The sequence below is a fragment of the Equus caballus genome, chromosome 11 (assembly GCF_041296265.1).
Source record: "Equus caballus isolate H_3958 breed thoroughbred chromosome 11, TB-T2T, whole genome shotgun sequence".
In the NCBI taxonomy this organism is placed as follows: Eukaryota; Metazoa; Chordata; class Mammalia; order Perissodactyla; family Equidae; genus Equus; species Equus caballus.
The window spans coordinates 40,291,629-40,315,563 of record NC_091694.1 but is presented as its reverse complement, the minus strand read 5'-3'; the positions used below and the strand labels follow the sequence as shown (position 1 = coordinate 40,315,563).

The 23,935-nt window shown below is 35.7% G+C and overlaps 1 protein-coding gene across 50 annotated transcripts in view; it reads left to right on the top strand.

Moving 5' to 3' along the window:
- ZNF207 (zinc finger protein 207) overlaps nucleotides 1-23,935 on the top strand; it is a 59,158-nt gene that overhangs the window by 10,263 nt on the left and 24,960 nt on the right. For 4 of the 50 annotated variants that reach the window (XR_011423351.1, XR_011423336.1, XR_011423346.1 and 1 more), the window contains 8 exons: nucleotides 831-988; nucleotides 2,045-2,137; nucleotides 3,153-3,395; nucleotides 3,995-4,154; nucleotides 4,499-4,682; nucleotides 4,898-4,980; nucleotides 7,769-7,823; nucleotides 11,704-15,808. Coding sequence is in view for 11 of the 50 variants with exons in the window: in XM_070227669.1 (XP_070083770.1) it covers nucleotides 831-988; nucleotides 2,045-2,137; nucleotides 3,153-3,395; nucleotides 3,995-4,154; nucleotides 4,499-4,659 (815 nt within the window). In the remaining 39 variants the exon portion in view is untranslated. Of the gene's footprint in view, nucleotides 1-830; nucleotides 989-2,044; nucleotides 2,138-3,152; nucleotides 3,396-3,994; nucleotides 4,155-4,498; nucleotides 5,350-7,768; nucleotides 7,824-11,700; nucleotides 15,809-23,935 lie in introns of those variants that run through there. The other 46 variants (XR_011423350.1, XR_011423335.1, XR_011423345.1 and 43 more) reach the window with 20 other exon arrangements.

Genomic DNA, 23,935 nt, shown 5'->3' with positions numbered 1-23,935 from the left:
TGACTTTTTAGCCTATAATGTAGGGAAATGGATTTGTTTAGCCAAGTAGTGTGCCTCTAATAAGAGTCCTTCATGAACTGCCTTGCTTTTTATGCTTAATAATCCTAACAAGTTTGGTTTGCAGTCCATAGCAGATTTAGAAGTACTCAAGTGACAGTTGATGTAAGAAGGCACAGGAAAAATAAAGCAGAAGCAAAATTTGAATCATTGCCAGAGCAGCCATTAATTTTAGGCAACAGCTCCACATACATTATGCTCTGAGATAGTTTAGGCATTTAAAGGAATATAGAATAATAATAACTGATGTTCATTTGATAATGTGAAGTTGGTAAAAGTTTTACGTTATGTTGAGGAAGTTTAAAGAATGCACTAATGCATTTTAGGAAAATTTATTTAAAGTGTCTAAGGAATAACATAGTTTTCTGGGAGAATTTTTATGGGTATATGACTTAGCAAAGTTTTCACTGTAATTTGCATTAGAGTTCAGAGAACATCTGTTAGATGATTGAGATAATTCTCTTATATGTTTCAAAGTTTGCTGAATCAGTAATATCAATAATTACTGCTTTGCCCATATGCAAGGTCTCTAGTGGTATCTTTCATTTCCCAAAATTCGGGAGGTACACAGAGACATGGAAAGTTTGAGGCAATATTGTTCAAGGGCAAGTGCCTGATTTCTTTGGACTTCATTAGTTCAGCAATCAATAGTAACTTTGTAGTACAGAAGCATTTTTAATATGGTATGTTTTAACCACAAAGTTTTGGGAAAATATTTTTTCTGAACTAAATGTTTGGACAACTGGGTCCCCCCCAACATTTCTTCCCTACAGGTATGCCCCCTCCTGTTCCACGTCCTGGAATTCCTCCAATGACTCAAGCACAGGCTGTTTCAGCACCAGGTATTCTTAATAGACCACCTGCACCAACAGCAACAGTTCCTGCTCCGCAGCCTCCAGTTACTAAGCCTCTTTTCCCCAGTGCTGGACAGGTAAGGTGAAGTTTCTGAAAAGGAGTGTACTTATATGTAAAGGTAAAATGCAGTTGTTAGGGAAATCTTTGAAATTGTTGTAGTCAGTTTTTTTTTTTAAAAGAAAAATCTTTTTAATATATTAAATATACAATGAGGTGGCCTGTTTTCTTCCATGTTTTATTGATTTCCTCATAAAAGATTGGCTGGAGCCCAGAGATAGTGTAGTATGATATTTTTTTCATAGCTGTGGTTATTTTTAGCTTTAGTTAGAAATGGAAGTTTAATTTTTGGTACTTAGACATGGTAATGTTTAGAGATCCTCCTTCACCTGTTGAACTATGAGTAGAATGAAACCAAAGCCAAAGACGAAAATCCTAAGATCTTAGCAAATCATTTGTTGGGCTCTTCCTCTAGCGTAGAACTCTAATTCCTACTGATCTGGTCTTTTCAGAACTCGGAAAAGTTGCTTCTGTTATATAATGTATATAATGATTGTTACCTTTTTCTTTTTTCAGATTCATTCAGAATTAAGAATAAGATGTGTGTTTTTTCTTTTTCACTTTAAAATTATCTGTTAGATGTTTTCTTTTTTCAATTCTTTTTTCTGTTTGTGGTTGCTGAATTAAAAGCATTACCTTAAGTGCCCTTGAAGCACATTAACTTATGTTTTTGAGGTGGGTGGGGATTTTGTTTATTGGGAGATGTTAAACTTTTGGCAAAAATCTTTTGTAGAGTCATTGTTAGAGAATTGGATTGAAGTGTCATTTGCATCCTTATTTTTAGTCTGTCATTTTTTAAATATCACACTACAAAACAAAATTGAGTTTCTGAAAAGAAACTGGTTAACTAGGTTTATTGGTGTGGAATTAAAAATTTTTTTTGAGGCTCATACTGTCACTTTGTGTATCTTAAATTCATTAACTGCCTGCCTCTTAAAATAAATCAGTTTTGATTGCATTATATTTTGTGTTTACAAAAATGCAATCTATACTAAAAAAAAAAAGTCTACCACATGGCTTATTTTTACCCATTTGTTTGGAGACTTTTCATTGTTTCCTTTCTTTTATGCTACAGATGGGGACACCTGTAACAAGCTCAAGTACAGCTTCATCCAATTCAGAAAGTCTGTCTGCATCTTCTAAAGCTCTGTTTCCTAGCACAGCACAAGTACGCAGGAAGTTGCAGTTTAAAATTGTTAAAATGGCTTTATAACTTAACCCTTTGGACCCTACTTAAAACTAAATGTTTTCCCAAAAATATGTTATGTTTAATTTTTTTAAGTGACATTAATGATATATAAATCAATAGTATTAAAAAATTTGATTTCACACTAATAGAAAAAAATGTACCCCAAACTCCTATGGTTCTAAAGGGTTAAAAGCATGTAAGCAGTAAATGCATTGTAGTGGCCAATGGTTAGCCTGATGCATGATTAAGCTGTTTTGATTTATGCTGTTTAATCTAATGCATCACATATAATGTAAGGAAATTTAGTGCTCTGCATTTGATTCTAAAGTTGGCGTAGTCTACGTTTCACATGTTTGATATTATGAAAAGTAACATTTATTATTGGTAACTTTTTACTTAAAAGGTCCTACCAAACTCTTTTGTCCATGATAATCATCCAGCCATTGTTAATTGGGAGGGCATTGTATTATATAAAGAATACTTCTGAAGGACATACCTTTAATGTGTCACCATTGATATTAATTGTTCGTGTTATTCTTAATACTGGAATTTATCCAAACATTTATATTCTGTAATTTCTACCTTTTTTTTTTTTGAGCTGCTTGGCGGTTTTGTTATTTTAAACAACTAATTTAGAATAGCAAAATTAGAATATATGCTATTCCATTTTATGATACTATATTTCATCAATCTGGAATAAATACAAAACTTCGTAAATTAATTAATTTGGGGTGAGGAAGTAGATGAGAAGTTATATATGTGGTCTTGTTTATTGTCTCCACTGCTGTGTTTTGGATGTGACTTTGATTCAGCATCTTTTGATATGTTATCCTAAATTTTGTGGAGCATTTATCCTGCTGATTTTGTTTTAATTTCATTATAAGTTTGATTCTTTATTAAATGTTGGTGTCTTAGTTTTAAGTTAAATTGGTAGTAGATGTACTCAACAATTTTGGGTTTTGAAGTTTGATTGATGAAGGATTGTGTTTTACAGGCTCAGGCAGCTGTGCAAGGACCTGTTGGTACAGATTTCAAGCCCTTAAATAGTACCCCTGCGACAACTACAGAACCCCCAAAGCCTACATTCCCTGCTTATACACAGTCTACCGCTTCAACCACTAGTACAACAAATAGCACTGCAGCTAAGCCAGCGGCTTCAATAACAAGTAAGCCTGCTACACTTACAACAACCAGTGCAACCAGTAAGTTGATCCATCCAGATGAGGATATATCACTGGTAAGTTGTTTATAGTTTTTTACTAGCAGAGTTTGCTTGAATACCATTGTAGCACCGTGTCCACTTGAAAAGTGTTAGTGTACACTGATGGTCTTACGATCTGATTTAATGCTTACTAAGTGGCTTTTACCATTCTGAGTTTTAAGAACCACAAAATAAAGTGAATGTTGCACGTTTTGCTCTTAGATGCGTTCCCTCCCTTTCCCCTCCAGAGTATTTCTAAAAGAAGACAATAAAAATCTCTTAAAAATCATTTTAGTTAGACGTAAATTTGCATAAGTTAATTGAAGAAACAGTTTAGTGTGAGGTAGAATCTGCAGGTCCCTCAAAGCCCATATGCCTTCTTCTCTAGACAGTTTCTTACTGAAGCAATTTAAATTCCTGGAAAGTTGTTGGCATGCTTCAAATATAAAAATAGGTGAAGTTTTCTTAAGGCATCGAGATTTTAAGTAGTTGGACTAGTTTGTGGGGCAAAAGTAATTGGTTGGTGTAAGAGTACATTTTTTAAAAAATTATAAATAAGATTTTAGATGCTTGCCTTTGTGCTTAATGAATCTCTGCATTCAAGTGTTTAACATTGTGCTTATTTTTATTTCTAGGAAGAGAGAAGGGCACAGTTACCTAAATATCAACGTAATCTTCCTCGACCAGGACAGGCTCCCATTGGTAATCCACCGGTTGGACCAATTGGAGGTATGATGCCACCACAGCCAGGCATCCCACAGCAGCAAGGAATGAGACCCCCAATGCCGCCTCATGGTATTCCTCTTTTTGTGTTTCTTGTATTTAGTGGATTTTTTAGTACAGTCATGTGCTGCATAACAATAGACTGCATATTTGACGATTGTCCCATAAAATTATTACCCTATAACCTTGGTGTATAGTAGGCTATACCATCTAGGTTTATGTAAGTACACTCTGTGGTGTATGCGTGATGCCAGAATTGCCTAATGATGCATTTCTCAGAATATATCTGCATCGTTAAGTGACACATGACTGTATACACATAAAATGTTAAATTTAGCTGCAAAATACATTGTATTTAAAAGTACCCTATATAGTTCAACTCAATCTCTTTTTTGTGTCTTAAATGTGTTTTTTAGGTCAGTATGGTGGTCATCATCAAGGCATGCCAGGTTACCTTCCTGGTGCTATGCCGCCATATGGGCAGGGACCGCCAATGGTGCCCCCTTACCAAGGTGGGCCTCCTCGACCTCCGATGGGAATGAGACCTCCTGTAATGTCGCAAGGTGGCCGTTACTGATCTTACTTCATCCAGTCTAATAGGTTTGGAGATTAAACCTTTTCTCAACTTGTGCTGTTTATATAGCCAAGCTTCCGTCAATAAGGCTTCATTGTGACTTTAACAAACATTATCTTCCCACATACCAGGAACTATTGGACATTTATTTACATGGGAAAAATTATTTGGAATAATAAAGCAGGAATTTTCCTGAAGTTGCAATTTATACTGTATGGCTTCTTTTTCATGTTTCATCTAGGTTTTTAGAAGTGAAGTATAGTAAATTTGGTTCGTTATATTGTGAAGGCGCTGGAATTACATGAACATACCACCTTAATAAAGGCAAGTTCTGTAAGCTTACATTGCTATTTGTAAAGTTATGCCTTCACAGCATTTCAGATGCTGTTGGACTTCATGTCCCCAACCTAGCTTGGTGAGGGCTGTAACTGTTTCCAAGTACCTGTACATTGGAAGTCTGAATGTGTAACAATATTTAATGTATTTAGAATTCCTCATGTTGCAGGGTTTAAGAAATCTGACCCACTAAGGTCATGTGACATTTTCTGTACTGTTAAACTTCATTGTAATAAAATGAGAGAAAAATTCATGCCTTTTTATTCATAACCCAGCTGTGGACCACTGCCTGAAAGGTTTGTACAGATGCATGCCACAGTAGATGTCCACATAATAAAATTCATAGTTACCAATGCAGTTTTGACATGTCATTGGATTCTGTCTTTGAATTGTAGGTTGTTCCTTAGCTGCATGTTTTAAACTGGACAGTATATATAGAATGGTATGTTAGTGCTTCATTTAACAGAAAAACTTAGATACATATGAGTCATTACATAATGGGTGTGAAATCTTTATGTTGTGTCACCTTTCTGCCCCCCTTAATATCAATACATGTTACCTGTCATAAACATTTAGAATATAAATGTTAATATTCCCTCCTTCCTGCTGATGAAGTTTAGAGCCTAGTGCCAGACCCATTCATTTCCTTCTGATTATTTTTGAGACTACAGTACTGCCTGGACCTCAGAAGCTTTTTAAGGTGCAAACTTCTAGAAGCTTAGGTGCATGCAGTAATAGCGTTTTGTGCTGTTAATGGGTTGGTATATATTCTAAGTGTAATGACAAGGATCTAAATGCCTGTATTAGGATGGATAAGAGATGGCTTTGAAATTTTTAACTTTATCTTCTTCTTGGAAGATTACATAATTTCTTTGATTAGTTCGCTACCTTCTGTTATTATTAAGCCTAAATGGCTTTGCTGTTAACATTTTCATCCTTGGAAATTTGAATGTTACTGTGTTCCTATGGAGAACTTTTCTGTAGAGATGACTGCTATTATTCAGTATCTTGTGTTGGCAAGTCTTATAATAATAATAGCTCTTGTTGATCTTTTTCTGACATCCATGTTTTTGATCTTTCCTTTGCAGAGTAGTATTATGGTTAAGTATCAAACGACCTGTACAAAGTGTAATTATTAATATAATGAACTCAAGTTTTTCCTCAATATAAAGTTTAGACTTCTAAGAAAATGGTAGCATTTCTTTATAACGTCTATGTGAAGGTGTAGATGGAAGACATAAAATCTGAAGTTTGGTTTTAAAAAAACAAGATTTTAACCTTATAGGAAAATAATGAAAAATGTTTTAACCATCATAAAAAAGTCTGTATTTAAGTGACAAGTAAAAGTCATTGATTTAAACAAAACATTGCAAGTATTATAAAGCTCAGTGCTGTTTTAAATCTGATATTTTGCTCTGGTGGTTTTATAGCTCCTGTGCTGTGGTACTGTTGAGATTCAAAATATTCCATAGCTTGAAAAGGTGGCATCCATGTGTCACCAAGAATCATTTCTTCCTTCTGCCAGCAGCCAAGTCCCATACGCCTTTCTCCACCAAATGCCTGCCTACCTAAATAGTTTTGGAATTAATACACACTTCTTAGATTTGACAACACATTTATCATACTGCCAAGGAAAAGCCAGTGTTGAAAATATTTAAGGTAAACATGACATGATTAAATTTAGGATGATTAAATAGCAAGTGTTCTCCCAAACCAGATGTCTCTCAAGCATTTCATGTACAGGCATATCAGCAAACTACAAATGTATTAGTAGTGTTTTCAGAAATTGTGCGCATCTTCATTTGCATTTAATGCAAAGAGAACAGATTTTTTATATCAAGCTTTGTTGCTTTCTGAGGTCGGAAGGGAGAAAACACTACTTTTAAGTAAGTGAGAGCATTCCTATTAAAAGTTAATTCAAAGTGTTATGGATGGCGCTTAAAAAACAAGCACATCTCGTATTTTGGAGATGTATGGCTCAGGTGGTGCCCGTTTCGTACGTTCAAAGTGTAGTTTGTGCATGCATCAGAGCATAATTAAGCTTCTAGAAAATATCGTTTACCTAACTGCTTCTGGGGTCCATAGTGTGGTTCAATCATGAGTGAAACAAATTATGTTGAACTAACTCTTACTTTGACTTATGCTTCCTTAAATAATAGATGAAGTTGAGTTGAAGTAGACTTCAGCTGCCCTCACAGAAGACAACTTTTGGGATTTGATGTATTTAAGGCAGGCCTTGTGATTGCTGTAATTAGGGAAGTTGTAAGATTAATGGGGCTGCCAGCTTTGGCTCTACCTTCCATCCACTCCTATATCACCTTTTTTAAAAAAAGAAAAACGTAAACATTTTGTCTGGCACTAGTTTCTACTGTAGAAATTTTACTGCTGTTTGACAGTAACAAGACCAGCAGGTGAGGATCAACTTTTTAGTGGCTGCTGGAGTTATCATTTGACTTGAATACTTATTGTTTTAGTAATCTCTCACACATATACTATGAGGAATGGGGGAAAAAACCCCACTGTACTCCATTCCACTGATCAAGTTACATATTGAACTTAAAACTCAGCTTAAACTTAGTTGTTTGCTGGGAGATCCCCAACAAAATAAGTATGGGCTCAGAATGGGATTATAGTGAACAGTAGTTTTTTTTTAAAAAAAAAAAAAGAGCTGCTCTTTTTTCCTTTGCTTGCTTGATCATTGGGATTTTTTTAATGCATGTCTTTTAAATTAATTGGGTAATGTTTTTCTAAAATTAAAATTTTCTTCTTCCTATAGCCCTGCCATAGGACAGACTGAGGCTGAGTCTCAGTGTTGCCCTGTTCAGTCTGAGGCAAGTGGGATTTATTTTATTCCTTATAGGGGCTTTCACAGCTTTATGGCTGTTGGATATTTATGTCCCCAAACTTGCAGCAAGTTTGGTGAAGGCCCCTAAATTTAATTAAACTTAGGATTTTTATACTCTTTTGGCAGAGAAGGCTCTATATTAATATTCACGTTTGACTGTGGTGTTAATAAATATTTTATATATATAATTTTGTGTAATTTACTTTGTGTTGCGTAATATTTAACGGCCTCAGTAAAGCTGGTATTACTATATTGAACTTAAGAAAATCGACAAAATTTGACATTCTTGATTTGGAGGCATGAAATATTTCATTCAAATTTTCCACTTCACTTTTAGGAAAATCTTACTGGTTATTTTCTCCTCAAACTATTAAATTTAACTTCAAGGATAAGTTTAATCATTGGAAATGCCACTGGATACTGAAATCTGCATTCTTAATCCCAAAGTTATGCATTGAACATTAAGGTTGAAAAGTCATCTGGAAATGCTTATGATTTTTGATATTTTCAAACCTCACCACATTAGAGCAAATGTTAATGTAGAGCCCTGTGAAGAGTGGGAAGGTTGTGTGTGTGTGGTATGTATGTGTATACACTACACATTTGAGATAAAAGAGTTTGGGTATTACCGACCTGAGAGTGGCTAGATTACTAATTTTCAGGTAGCCAAACTGAAATTTGGATCCGTTTGTGGTAAAGTTAGTCTTTTGAACCTATGGTTTTGAAACGATTTTGAGGTTCATTTTCAGCCCTATTGAACAATATTTTATGCAGTATGCACACATGAAAACTATCCACATTTGTTTCCAACTAAAATTTTCTTTTATTTGGTGAGAAAATTGTGTGTATGTTATAGGGGATAAAGAGGGAACTGGAAGACAGGCCAAAACATAAACCTGGATTATTTTTGTTTTTTCCTGTGTTTAAGTCATCGTTCTACTCAGATAGCATTTTCTGCTGAACAAACAGTAACAAGTAACATACTACAACATTTAGCAAACCAAGGATTGTGTTTCTTTGTGGTTTTAATTTTTGGAAACAAAAAACATGCAGTAAATAAATTCCAAATTTTCACCTGTTTGATTAGAACATGTTTTTCTCTGTAACTGAATCATGGAAAAATATTTTAATGTTTGAAAAAACAATTTTGTCACAACAAAAATACTCTATTGGGATATTTTATAACCGACTCAGTAATTACACCTTTTCTGTTGCACCCACCATCCCCCAATATACTGAAATATTTAAGAGTGAAGCTGCTTGTCCTAATTCTGATAGTGATAATTGAAATAATATAACTGAAATAGGCTCTTACATAACTTGAGTACTGGAGGTGGGAGGGATTTTCTAAGGGTGGCATAATTTGTGAAGGTGATATAGATACCTAATTTAAAATATAGTTTCTTTGATATATCTGTAGTTCTGTGACTCAGACAAATTTGATTTTGAGGATTACATAACTTTTGGGTATCTGTTATGTCCACTGGCAAACCTTGGTAAATGAAAAGAAATGTTGAAGTCACTTCTTTACTGAGATAAAATTTTGTTTGAGTAGACTGACATTTGTATTGGTTAGGGATTAGAAATAATATTAAACATGTACCCTAAAATTGTATATAAATCAGGTATGTCTTTTTGAAAAGGTAGTAGTCACCGACCTAATATTGAATAATTTTTGTATGTTATTCTGAAATGAAACTGTTTTCTCTTACTGTATCTTTTATGGAAAAGTCTTCTAAAACAAGGGATTCAGGTATAAGACTATTGATTATAGGGCAGGTTTTTGTAAGTAAACATTACCCCAATTACACTTCTGCTAGCTGTCTCATGACTTGAATAGTAGTGAAGGTTACTCTCCCCCCCCTCAGTATTTTCTTTTCTGTCATCCGAATCATTTTAATAAATAACCTTTTGTTTTTATAGTGCAGAAATCATCTAACTTTTCTGTGTGATATTTCTTGGCAAAATAAACACTTAGGTTAATGATGTATATAGTGTCGTGTACATAGTGGATATTCACAATTTTATAATAACGTTGCATTTTCAGAACTATACTTTTAATGTCTTGGCTCTTAGGCATCCCTTATTATGGATCTAATTCAAACTAATGCATAGGAAATGGAGAAGGTGGAACTTCAGTTTGAGTTCCCTAATACTTTAAATATTTCCAACTTTTCCTAGTGTTTTCATGTTCCTACTTGGCATTGTTGTTGGGAAATAAGTTTGAAAGTAGCATTTTTAAAAAACTAGATTTCTTCAGTAAGCCTCAGAAGAGAATTGCTTTTTTAAGCATGTTTTTTTTGTTTGTTGCTTTTTTTTGTTCTGGGCTTTGTGCATTCTTATATAATAATTTGGCAGTACAAAAGGAAGAACTTTTCATTTTCTTCCCAACTGCAGAAAAATAATACCTTGAAACCATATTAGTTTGACATTTTTGAATCCTCTCTTATTCAGTTAATCTCTCAGGGAAAATATTTCTGTTTTACTAAGCAGGACATAGAAGTCAGATTAAGGCAGAAATTGGAGACCCAAAGGAGATCTTCACTGAAGCTAATTTGAACTATTTCTATTTGAAGCAAATTGAACACTATTATAAATCGAGACTGGTTCATGATTAGGTTATTTAGGAAGCTTATAATCACCAGCTATATTATGAAAATATGTTTGTGTAAATGTTTTAATTTTGATCAAATTAACTGCAGAGAAGATACATGTGAGTAAACTATTTTAACGATTGATTACTTGGACCCCACCCATTAATTCTAAATGCTGTAATGGTGTATAAAGTTGTGATATGGCACAGCTTCAGTAATGTTTTGTGTGTTTGGTGATGGGTTTTGTAATGCTATGTTTATAAAAAGGTGAAGTCCTGTATTGGAATTCTCCAAACCCTGTGGCATTCTGTGTGTGGGGTTTTCTTTTTACTATTAAAGAATCTGTATGCCTTCACCTTTTGTTAAATTTGAGGAACTGTCAATGAAATTCATTGATGTCCAACTTGGATAAAAGTGAAGAATGGTGTTTCCCCAGGTTACTACACACGGACCAATAGTGATTATTTGGGAGAGAGGCCATTGTAGTGTTTAGACTTAAGAACCTTAAATGTAATGAAAGGTAACAGCATCCCTGCTCTTGGTTTGCATTTGTTACTAAGGTTTAACTGAATCATTTATTATAATGTAGCTCATTCTTAACAGTTTATTCATATATGGTTCAGCAGTTAACCAGAGATGGAAATAAACTAGATTGCAGCATCATTTGCCTGTGTCTACTAATAAGGCAAGGCTACTTTATCCAAGTGGACCAAGGGAAGAGTTTATTAAAGTTTCTATAAGTTTGAGTTAGAAAAATATGGGGCATCTAGTTATTGAGCAAGCCTGCCTTTTAGCTAATAGCTTATTAGTGTACTTAGAAGAGAAGCAACGGAATTTACTTTACAGCCCTTGTTTTTAAAATTGAAAATCTCTAACATAAGAAAATTAAATCAGGTTTTGAAAATTGAATTAAAAATTCCTTGCCTCTATGGAGTGTGTCTACATATATTTAGAAATTATCATGTTTAAGAGATTTTTTCTTAGCCGTATGCCCCGTTTTTAAGTTTAACCAAAATTTCCATGTAATACGCATTGGAATACATATTTTATTTAAATTCAGAGTTGTCCAAAAGATATACAGTGTTGTTAACCTCATTCTCATAAGGTCACTCTAAATTTAATAGCCAATGTAAGGTAACTTTTCTAAGACTTAGGGAAAATTTTTTAAATGTATTATTGTCAGGCTCTGAGGAAATTTAATGCACATTGACTTTTTAAACTATGGATTGAACTCCTCAGTTTAATACAATTTGTGTTTTTGTTAACTAGCAGCAGAATTTCAGCATTTGCTACTTACTGGTAGAGAAGAAAAATCCCACAGCCCTGCCAGTACAGGTTAGTTTAATCTGTAAGTACCTGATGTTCCTATTTTTTCAAACATATCCATATAACCCACACAAGGAAGAAAGCTGTGCAGTTACTTAAATGTGAGTATAACTGATAGATCCATTGGACACTTTCAAACACTCAGTACTTGGGCCAAAGAGGCTCTAGGTTTGCCAACCTCAGTTGTAATAAAGGTGTAATAACTGCTCCTTTATTATCTGGTTGTAGTTGAACCTAAGTAGTTTTGTTGTACATAAAAGGAAAAGATAGTGAAAGTTTCAATTGGCTATATTCTCATGTTGCTATATCATGATATGGAGGGCAGGGCTTTGGGTCCAGGGTCTTTTACTTAACCTAAGCCACTCCATGGTGGTACTCGTTTGCCTTTTAGCTTTTTACAGTAGGAATCAACCTAAGAAAAAAGTCAAGTTTCTTCACCTCTAGCAATGCTAAATGGTCTGCAGTCATAAGCTAGAAAATGTTTTTATACTGCTTTTTTGTTCTTACATGTTTTTAGTAACTCTTACTGTAAATAAATACTCATTTCCTTCATCTTTTTTGTAATCTATGACCTATTCTGTTGGTACACCACCACCTCGGGTTCATTTTACTTGGAACTAAGAATAACCTTACTTTTTAATATTCAAATGAAAGCTGACTACCCATCAAGAAATCTAGACACATTCTTCATTTATTTCTTTTTAGGGGCAGTGGGGATGTAATGGGTTGTGAAAGATACCTTAAAGTTTTTGTTACTATTTTAAGTGGTTCTACCAGAGGTCATTGTCTTGAGCCATTCTTGAGAGATTTCCTTTAACCTTTAAATATTGTGCTTTTATGTTGATAAAAATTTAAAACACTGAAGAGAAGACTAAAGCATGTATGATTTACTTTATACAAGCCTGAACCATCCTTCCAATCTGTAACACTGACTAGGATGCGTGGCTTCCTCCTTTTCACTTTAAGTGTAATAATGATGTCTACTTTGAGACTATCTATAAAACTAGCTGATCTTGTACTCCTATTAAACTGGGATGGTGATTATCAACTGAAAACAGTTATCCTAACATTATTTTATATGAAAGTCATGTGTTCAGTTAAACTTTTAAAACTTGATTTATCAACTGATAATAAAATATATTTTACAAGATATCCACTTGTTTTTTAATATAATATTGCTTAAGGGGTTGAGTTTCCATTGCCTTTCACAGTTTAATCTGTATAAGAAATGGCGTAGATACAGTGGAAATGGTTTTCCTTAAAACCATCTCTTTAAAGCTGCCTTTCTGGTGAGTACTATTTTATACTTTTATATATCATAATTTTTCCTCTTAAATTTAACTGAAACGGGACACTTTGATCAAAGAAATGAACAATCTGAATTTCTATACTCTTTAGATATTACCTGAATCAAGAATATTAATAAGGTGCTTATTTTACCTTGTGACATTTCCCTGATAATCTGGGTTCACTTTTTTCCTCACAGTCACTTAATAGACTATAACTGCAAAAACTTCACATAAGTTATTTCCTTTTGGTGAGATGGAAGAAATATTTTTACTTAAAACTAACTAGCATTTAAATTTATTTATTATTATTTTTTTGGTGAGGAAGATTGGCCCTGAGCTAACGTCTGTTGCCTGTCTTCCTCTTGTTTTTTGCTCCTCAAAGCCCCAGTATACATAGTTGTATATCCTAGTTGTAAGTTCTACTACTTCTATGTGGGATGTTGCCACTGCATGGCTTGATGAACAGTGAGTAGGTCCGTGCCCAGGATCGGAACTGGCGAACCCTGGCCGCTGAAGTGGAGCGTGTGAACTTAACCACTCCGCCACGAGCCTGGCCCCCAAATTTGTTTTTTCAAGCCCAAAGTTTTCTTTTTAGTTGACAGCTAAAAGTTTTTTCTCGATGCTTTTGGTTCCAACGTTGCATAGGCGTAAAATTAAAATACCAGAATTTCTCTGTTGTTTTTGGCTGCTGTTGCAGTGATTCATAAGCAGTTAAGCTGAGGGTAGGGTTGAAGGAGGGCTTGCTAATTGATCATGCAGACTAATTGCTTATAGGATTCTCTTTGAGTGAGGCTTGAAAATTTCAAGTGTATTCTTAAATCACTCTAACCCTGCATGAAAAATTTGGATTAGAAATACTGATTTCTGGGACTGTGTTCCAGTGAAAACTAGCCTCTGAGTATATTTCTAATTACTTTTTGCCCTGTTTAATACCTTCCCTCAGTGTGACACTTGTATTTTTTCCTTCCAGTTTTTAGCCACATCCTAGCTACTGTCGGTATATGCTAAGGATGTTTTCACATTGTGATTCCTGCTGTGATCTTTGTACACCAATAATAAACAGTAAGCTCTAATGCTTTTTAGTATAAACACTGATAGTCTTCTAAAATAAATCTGAAAATTGATATCTGAGTATGTGATAATGGTGATGTATTCTTTTAGATAAGCACTAAACAAAGTATGGACCCTCAATTTATGTCTTTAAGATTTAAAGTGAAGTAAATTTCTAAGGAACTCTGTCCTTTCCTAGCAAGGATAAGCAGACATTGAAAATTTGGTAAGTATGTAACTTTAAATGCATGTAATAGTGATGAGACTAAGTAGCCCAATTTCCATAGTTTAAAATAGTATTAGAGGTGAACAAGAATTCTTGAATCTACTTTGCGACTTAATGTAAGTGCGTGTAGCATTTTTACAAACTTGTGTGCAGTGATTAAATTGAAGTGTACCTTACTCCTTTGTCTGGTTTGTTTTCTTTTTATTTTGTATGATGCTTTAAATACTAATTTTGTATTTCGAGCTTTTTTCAGGGTAGAAATAAATGGCAAAGAAAATATCTTCAAGAACAATTTTTTAAATGTCCCTATTAAACCCATCGATGACTTTCAGTTTACTTAAGCCTTCTGTTTTTCAGCTCCAGTTAAAACTAACAGTAGACAGCTGATCAAAAATGGGGGGAAAAATCTTTGTGCTCGTTCTGGAATATTGTAGGACTCATTGCATAATAGTACAATTTTATTAAGCCAATATTCTGTGTGCATGGAAGCAGTCCTTTTTAAATTACGAGAAAAAGGTGCTGAGATAGGGAATCTCCCCTTGTCTCTGGGATGTTGTGTTAATAAGATAGTAATTGGAGGTTAAAGTGAGAACATTTAATTGCTACACCAGGGAAGGTGATTTATTTCTGAGAAATATGTCCGTTTCTTTCCAAACTAGTGTAGTAGTATTTTGTGAAGCAGCACAAGATCCCACAGGGTTGTAAAAAAGAGGGGCCCCTTCCCTGTATTCAATCTCCAGCCTTCACTCCAGCATTGTACTGGCAAGGAGAGAGATGAAGAGCAAGTCTTACAGGAGATATGATGGTAAGGAGAACCTGAACAAAACAAGTAAGAGAGGATAAGTGGTAGTTTGTGCATGATTGAAATGCCTAGGTAAATAAGAAAACTTGACTAGTAGCATAATTTTTTATGTAAGTAAATGAACTCACTAATTTAAATGTTGTAATTAAACGAGCTTAAAAAATTAGCAACGTTAAAACTCTGTAGTAATTAATACATGCATTTTGTGAGGGTTTATTTTAAAATAAAAATTTCTTAACACAAATAATGTTAGTGCATTTTGTTACTTTGGCGTATCACCTGAAAGCTAGTGCAAAAGAAAAACGAAATGGATGACCACATTTATAGTGTTTGCCTCTGTTGAATTTTAGTCTACTGGTAGATTTTGGGGGGAAGAGATGTTTCTTAGTATATGAAACCATATAATAATTAGAGCTCAAAAGACACTGAAGGTTTTTGTTTCTCTTTTGAGGTGTTCTGGGGGTGTTTGCTAGGCTTTAAGAAAGCCATAACCACAATTTGAAAAATGGTGCTTTATTTTTGTATCTGAAGCAATTTTCAGTTTGTCTGGTTTCATCTCAAAGTTGAAGGATTTTTGCTCCTGCATTATTAAAAGCAAGCCTCTTTTTGTTCCAAGATTATGGTTGAGCATAAACATTTGAGTGTTATTTACAAAGATGAATAAAAATTTTCATTTATTATTTATACTTGTCTGAGCCCGTTTTATTAAGTTATATCCAGAACAGTTTATATTGAGAGTGAGTTACAGTTTTAGGTGCGCCCTGAGAAATAATAAGGCAGAGTTATTTTTATTAAGTATGGAATGTCTATTGGGAGAAAATATGGGGTAAATGAAGATACTTAGACTGTATGGTATAGGGTATGTGATAAAGTGTTAAAAGGTTAAACAGGTAGAGTTAGAAGTCACATAATGGTTTAGACTAGGCATAAAACTTAGACCTGCAATTAGATCCTCCATCGCTTACTAGTTTTATGACCTTCAGTAAGTTCTCTAAAATGACGATAGTAATATATTTCCTAGGCTTGTGAGAAAAGCTTACTATATGTAAAAGAGCTTAGCTTTGTCAGACCAGTGGAAATGGCAGGTGTGGAGTGGGGTCGGGTAGTTACTGAGAACCTAAAACTTTATTTAGAAAATGCATATGAAAGCCTACTGTACACTTGGATACTATCCTGGTACAGATAGGAAATGTATCTAAAAAGGGAGCTTGGAGCTGAGGAATTAAGAAGCTAGCCCTTGCAAAAAGTCTTCTGTTGGGTAACAGTCTTCCAGGCGGAAGGAATAGTCGGGGCAGAAACTGAGATGGGAAAACAGCATCTTGGAGGGAAAAAAAAAAAGTATGAATGGTGGATTGGAAGGGGGTGTGTTTGTGTGACGGGAGTAGAGATTGGAAAGGTAGATGGACCAAATCACACATAGGACCATGGTTTGAATTTTACTGCAGTGAAAGTCATTGAAGGACTTTAAGCTGGTGAGTAATATATAGTTTATGATTTTCAAAATTCTAAGTTATATGGGCAGTTGGTGGGCAGTATAGGGACCAATTAGAGGGCAAGAAGAACCTGACTCAAAACAACTTGAAATTAACTCGTGTTATGAATTACTGTGACGGGACGATCATTGAAGAAGTTAGATGATTCCGACCCTTTTTAATGTAAGCACAGAAAGAGGCAAAGAAGAAGACTTGAAAGTTAAAGTTCTTTTACACATGATTGAGTCTGCACTTGATATGTAAGACATTCATTTAGGAAATGTTTATTGAGGATTCAGTAGGACATTGAGAGGTCAAAACAAAATTCAGTCTTTCTGTTAGAGTCTAAGAAGGTTAAATGCTAACACAAAGAAGAAAGTGAAGATGCCCCCAAAGGAAGTCAAATTTGGAGGAATTTAATTCCACCTGCATTGTGTCAGGGAAAAGGTAACATTTGAACTAGATCTTGAAGGATTGTTAGTAATTTGGACAAATTGAAAAAAGTGTTAGGAGGAGGATTGGAAAACCCAGCAGTATACGGAGGTATATGAGTCAAAGTTGTAGAAAATGGGATAAGATAATTTGAGGCTAATGTGTAAAGGTCCTTGAATACCACGTTAGGGGTACACCTTTCTGCTAGGAATTGGAGTGCCTTTGATTTTTATCATAAAACTAACACTGACAAGAGCTGTTTCAGACTCCACAGCTCTTCAGAAGCACCTAAAGTCTGTACGCCCAGATCACCAGAGGCTGCCATGATTTCCTCATCGCCGTTGGCCTTGTAACGTGGAGTGGTAGGATTCTGGAACCGTGATTGGTTCTGAGTGCTATTGATTGGGTTAAGGTAAAACTGCAGTTCCTTCTGTCCACCAGGGCCAGCTTAAAATGTTTTGGAAGCTGTCTATACCTCAGACCTTTATTTTCCTTGGCGCCTTCCTGTGAATGTTTGTTTTTCTGCCATTTTCTCCTAAGTGTAAGACATTGCTCCCTTCCCTCAAAAACCTTTCTGCCATGCCCATGGAAGTCCTGTTTCATGTAACTGAACTGTCTGAATTCTTCACAGAACCTTCCTGAAACCTGATTCTCCGCAGAGGTAGTTTCTAATAGTTGTCTGAAGTGAGTGTGCTACTCCTTCCAGATATTTGTACGTGGGGTTTGAGAGGATCAGTGAGCTGCTCATTACCTAAAACAAATCAAGCCGTTATTTATAAATACATTTGCTCTCTTTGGCCTCATGACATCTTCACCCCTCTGCTTTAATCTGCTGACTCCTGGAAATTCCCCTTCATTTAAGTCTTTGGTACATTGTTTATGTAGTAGGTGCTCAGTAGATTTTTTGAGTGAACGATTAATACTCCGTCTTTGAAGAATATTGGTTATAGTGCTACACTACTGAAGGCAATCACACAACCTTGCAAGTTGCTGTCTGTAACAATGTCTGACCATCCCTTGTAGATGTGTAACGTATAATCATACATTTCAACCTTTCTAGGCCTGTGATACTGTAAAGCAATTCTGTGTAAGGGTATAGTAACCTTTTCCACTCCTTTCTTGCACATCTCTTCAAATCTGTCCTCTTCCATCGTAACCCCTTGCCACCACACATGAACTTGTCTGATGACTTTCCTTCCTAATTCATGAAGACAGTAAAAGACAAGGTCCTTAACTTTTGGATACTATATCTATAGGACAGTCTATATTTACCCCCTTTTATTGCTTTGAGTTAGGTATCATTCTTTGTGGCTAACCCCTTTTATGATACTCTCTAATCCCACCAACTCCTGCCTCCCGCCACCCCCCGGACTTTATTTTTCAGAGCAGTTTTAGACCTTTGTTACAGAGTATTTTCACTGCCATAAAAATTTTCTGTGCTCTGCCTATTCATCTCTCCTACTCCCACACCTGGCAACCGCTGATCTTTTTATTGTCTCCATAGTTTTGCCTTTTCTGGAATTTCAAATGGTTGGAATCTTGCAGCATATAGCCTTTTCACATTGGCTTCTTTCACTTGGTAATACGCATTTAACGTTCTTCCATAGCTTTTCACGGCTTGATAATTTTCTTTTAGTGTAGAATATCCCATTGGATGTAGCACAGTTTATCCATTTACCTACTGAAGGACATCTTGGCTGCTTCCAGGTTTTGGCAGTTATAATAAAGCTGCTATAAACATCCGTGTGCAGGTTTTTATGTGGACATAAGTTTTCAACTACTTTGAGTAAACGAGTAACACAGTTGCTGGATTATATGGTAAAACATGTTTAGTTTTGTAAGAAACGGCCTGTTTTTCAAAGTGACTACCATTTTGCATTCCTACTAGCAATGTATGAGAGTTCCGATTGCTCCACGTTTTTGCCAGCTTTTGGTGGTGGTAGTGGATGCTGGTGGTAGTGGTGGTGCTGAATTTTTGGCCATTCTAATAGATAGTGGTATATTGCTTTAATTTGAATTTCCCTGATAATATATAATGTGGAGCATCTTTTCATATGCGTACTTCCTGGTGAGGTGTCTGTTAAGGGCTTTGGCCCATTTTTAAAAGATTTTACTTTTCGTTTTTCTCCCCAAAGTCCCCTGGTATATAGTTGTGTATTTTTTTAGTTGTGAGTCTTTCCAGTTTTGGCATGTGGGATGCCGCCTCAGCATGGCTTGATGAGTGGTGCCATGTCCACACCCAGGATCCGATCTTATTTTTGAGTTTTAGGGAGTTCTTATATTTTGGATATACAAAGTCCTTTATCAGATATGATTTTTGCAAATAATTTCACCCAATCTGTGGCTTGTCTTCTGATTTTCTTGGTACTGCCTTTTTGCAGGGCAACTCTTGCCTTCTTGGTGATCTCTAGATTATTCCTTTTGGTATTTCTTGGGCTGCTTTTCCTCTTTCTCATTCTTTTAATGACGACTCTTTTCCCTCAGGATAAAAGTTGAAGTTTGGAAGTGGCGTAACAAGTAGGATTTCTCTCTGGCTGAATACCTTGTCTTCTCTCCTTACCTTTTTAGACTTGGTTAACTTTTGCTTCGCCACATCAAATTTTAGTTTAGAGATTATTTCCTCTTCTAAATCCCTGAACCTCCACTATGACCTTCATATATGCTTTCATTGCACCAGATACTTAATGTTGCCTGTGTGTATTGGGCTGCAACCTCCTTGGGAGCAGGACTGTGTCTTGTTCACTGCATTTCTGAAACAGCATGCTGCTGCATATTACATAAAGAGAGGCACTTAATGATTGCCTAATACAGCTAACTTGCCAGTGGTGGTTTAATTGATTTCATCAAAACAGAGGTACAAATAGATATATGCCTTTATTTGACCGTTGTGAAATTTAAGTCTGATTCAGTCATGCTCTTCCTTTGAGTGGAATGTTTAGAAGGTACTTAATGATTGGCTAAGAATAACCCTTTCCAACAGCAAAGATCTTTTGAATAGAGCTGTTCTGAAAAACAATATAATTTATGTTTTTCCAAGAAGATTAAATTTTTTGAGAAGTAATTATATATGGGGCGTCTGCCAGAATAAAAAGTTTCTGTTTCTTAGAGGGTGAAAGATTACCTCTAGTTTAGAATAGAAGTAGGCTAGATGGGGATTGCACACTGAAAGACCTACAAGAACCAGGTAGGTGATAGAAATGTGTGAAGCCAAGTGGAGAGTGGTGAACTCATGACACTTCTAATGAGGCTCATGCCATGTGTCGTGTTTGGCCAGGGGTGCCAGATTTCACTTTTCTAAAGAAGTTAGAAATCTTCAAATTTGGCACAAGAGTAGTTCTGTTTAAAAATTGAAAATAAACACTATGGGCCAAACACCTGTGCCAAGTCTGTGGGTTACCAGTGTGGGACTTCCAGAAAGGGAGCTGATGAGTAGGAATTTAGCAGCTGTCAAAAGGAAGAAACCCAGATTGTCCGAGAGAGAAAGGTTTGATATTGGACAAGAGGCAAAAGATCTGTCAGTGTGATGTTGGGGGAACAAGACTGGTGCAGTTGAACTAGTAATTGGCCACGATGATCTAGCTGCAGGTTGTAGGTGGGATAAATACAGGGATTAGTGTTAGCATCAGGATTGCAGTTCCTAGAAGGACTTTTGGGCAGTGCAATAGCCCAAGAAGATTGAGATCACAAAAGTAAAACTTGAGAACAATCTAAACATGTTTGGGTAGGGGCCTGTATCTTGGAAATAGTCATAATAGGTGACTATTACTCTGGTGTTTGAAAGAGGTTATTCTACTTCGGGTTCATAGCACAGTTCCTGGCACATAGTGGGCAATAAAGGTTTGTTATATTGAGTAGGTTCATCTCTGATGTCATCCTCAAATAAAAAAATGCTGTGATAATGGTGAGGATATTAAAGCTTACGTCAGTCCTCTGTTTCTCAATCAGTAAATAGCGGTGAGACAAAATGGCAAAGTATTTAACTCAAGTAGTTCATTATTACTAAGAGCATATAATCTTTTACCTGCTTCCTGGGAATTTGAAGTTCATACTGTTCCTTTTCTAAAATTTTGATTTAAAGCATTACGTATCACTTTAAAAAATCTGATGTGGATCAGATAAAAAAGCAATAGTTCCCTGCCCCTCCCCCAGTCACAGTCCTACGGAAGAACTGCTTTTAACAGTATTTCTTTTGGCTTCACCTCAGTATGTGTAAACAACATCCTCCTGTTACTGAGTTATTAGTGTCTACTCTACATTCCCACCATCTTAGGTCAAGTTTTAGCTCACTTGTTCCCTCTCTGCTGCACCTTCCCTCTTGATGTAATTCTATCATTTATGTCTGGAAATATCTTTTTTCCTTGTTCCATCAATTAAAAACAGTATCTCAACTCATCACTTGATAAATTAAAAGATATCATCCTTTACTCTTCTGGTCTTTTTCCACCCTTCACTTCCTACTTTGGACATTTATACTTTTTGCAATGTTGAGGCTGGGGCATTTGCATTTTGTTCTGTAAGCATAATTAACTTCTGTGTTTTGTAGATTAGTTTGAAAATTGACAAAGATTTATTATGATTGTAATATTACTGAAAAGGCCAAGAAGGGAGCCGGCCTGGTGGCGCAGCAGTTAAGTGTGCACGTTCCACTTTGGTGGCCCAGGGTTCGCCGGTTCGGATCCCGGGTGCGGACATGGCACCACTTGTCAAGCCATGCTGTGGTAGGTGTCCCATGTATAAAGTAGAGGAAGATGGGCACGGATGTTAGCTCAGGGCCAGTCTTCCTCAGAAAAAAAGAGGAGGATTGGTGGCAGTTGTTAGCTCAGGGCTAATCTTCCTCAAAAAAAAAAAAGACCAAGAAGTGGAGTGTGATTACATTTCCTTTCTACTAAGGCTTTTTGTGTTTCCTGGAATCAGTCTGTCTCTCTGTCCCTCTGTCTCTTTGCCTCCTCTTATTACATGTTTTGGTTCTTCTGAATTTTCAAGGACAGTGTCAGTCTCGGGCATCTTTTTCCTTTTGATTGTGTGCCTTTTATAAGAAAATTATCATGTAATGTTATAAAAGTTTGTTTGCAAATCCTGGATGCTTTCTGAAAGACGTCTCCATATTCAGAACTGAGAATTATGTTCCCAGCCTCCTCTCAAATGACAGATGCTACTGTGAAACCATGTTAACCTCCTTGTTGGGCAGTTAACTGAGATTAGCCCACAGCAAGGTTATGTCAGGAAGAAAAAATTTGCAATGTATGTGTGTGTATATATATATGTATACGTATATACATATACACACACACAGAATATTTAAAGCTTTTAGCGGACTAGAAAAATGTAATCAAGTGGGAAAATGGGCAGAAAGTGTCAACTGGCAATTAACAGAAGACTAGAATGGCTAATAAATATAGCTCATCTTCACTAGCAGTCAGGGAAATGCAAGTTAAAACAACAGTGGAATACCATTTCAAAAGCCTATAGATTTGGCAAAAATTAAAGTCTGGCAGTAAAAAATGTTGGCGAAGATGTGGAACAATATATACTCTAATGCACTGCCACTGGGAATGTCTTTGTTTGGATGCACATTCTGGTTGTTGTAACAAAAACCCAACTGTAACATGGTTTAATAAAGTGGAAATTTTTCTCTCTTGTAACAGTCCAAACATAGGGCTGATACAGTGTTTGTGACACTGGTTCCCTTTAATTTGTTGATCCATCAACTTTAGTAGGCACCTTCATTCTCTGATTTCATGATAGCCACTCCAGCTACTGCTGTCATATCTGCATACAACCAACAAGAAGGGGAAGGTCCATCTGCTGTGCTTAAGGGTGTGACCTAGAAGTGGCCTGGTTACTTCTACTCATGTATCACTGGCCAGAACTTAGGCACATGGCCACAGATAGTTAAAAGAAATAATGAGAAGTGGTATTATATTCTGGTTGTCTAAGCACCCATCTAAAATTTGGAGGATCTATTACTGAAGGAAGAAGGGGAGAATTAATATTTTGGACCCCTTAGCAGATGTTGCCACATAGAGTAAACAAGTCCAATCACTTTCGAGAGCAGTTTGGCAATATTTAGTGAAGTTGGAGATGGACATATCCCTAGACCCGCCAGTTCCACTTCTGGATATATACGTTTGAGAAACCAGACGTGCACAAGGAGATGTACAAAATTCCTTACTGTGGTATTGTAACTGAAAAATTGGAAATAACTAAAATGTTCATTAATAGAGGGATGGATAGTTTAAATATGTATAGATAAATGCAGAAAAATACAGCAGTTAAAATGAACTTAGAGTTATATGTATCAACATGGATAAATATCAAGTAACATTGTGTGATAAAAGCAAGTTGCATAAATATATGTACAATATAGCGTTTAAATAATTTTGGAAAACGTGCAACATGATAGTATTTATGCATACATATATATGTAACAAAAGTATGAAGACTTAGAAATGATAAATGTCAAATTTAGGGTAGAAGTTCTCTTGGGTGGGGGGAATAAACAAAGTACTTCAACTGTGTCATGTATTTCTTAAAGATCTGTAGCAAATACTGCAAAATGCTAAAGCTAGGTGGTGGGTATGTGGATATGCTATATATGTTTGCAATATTTTATAAATAAGAAAATAGCACGTGTTCCCATGGAGAATACAGTCCAGTGGAAGAAACAGACAACTGAATAGTTTTAGCAATGTAAAATGTGGTATAAGAGGGGTGTACAAAGGGCTGTAAAAGTAGAAGTGGGGCACTTCTTAACTCTGCCTGATGGTGGTAGGTTGAAGAGAGAAGACTGCATAGAAGTGATACCTGAGTCTTGAAGGATAAGTTGGAGTTTGTTGGGCAGACAGTGGATAGAGTGGGAGAAGGATAATCAATTGCAGAGAGAACAGCATATAGCAAAGGCCAGTGT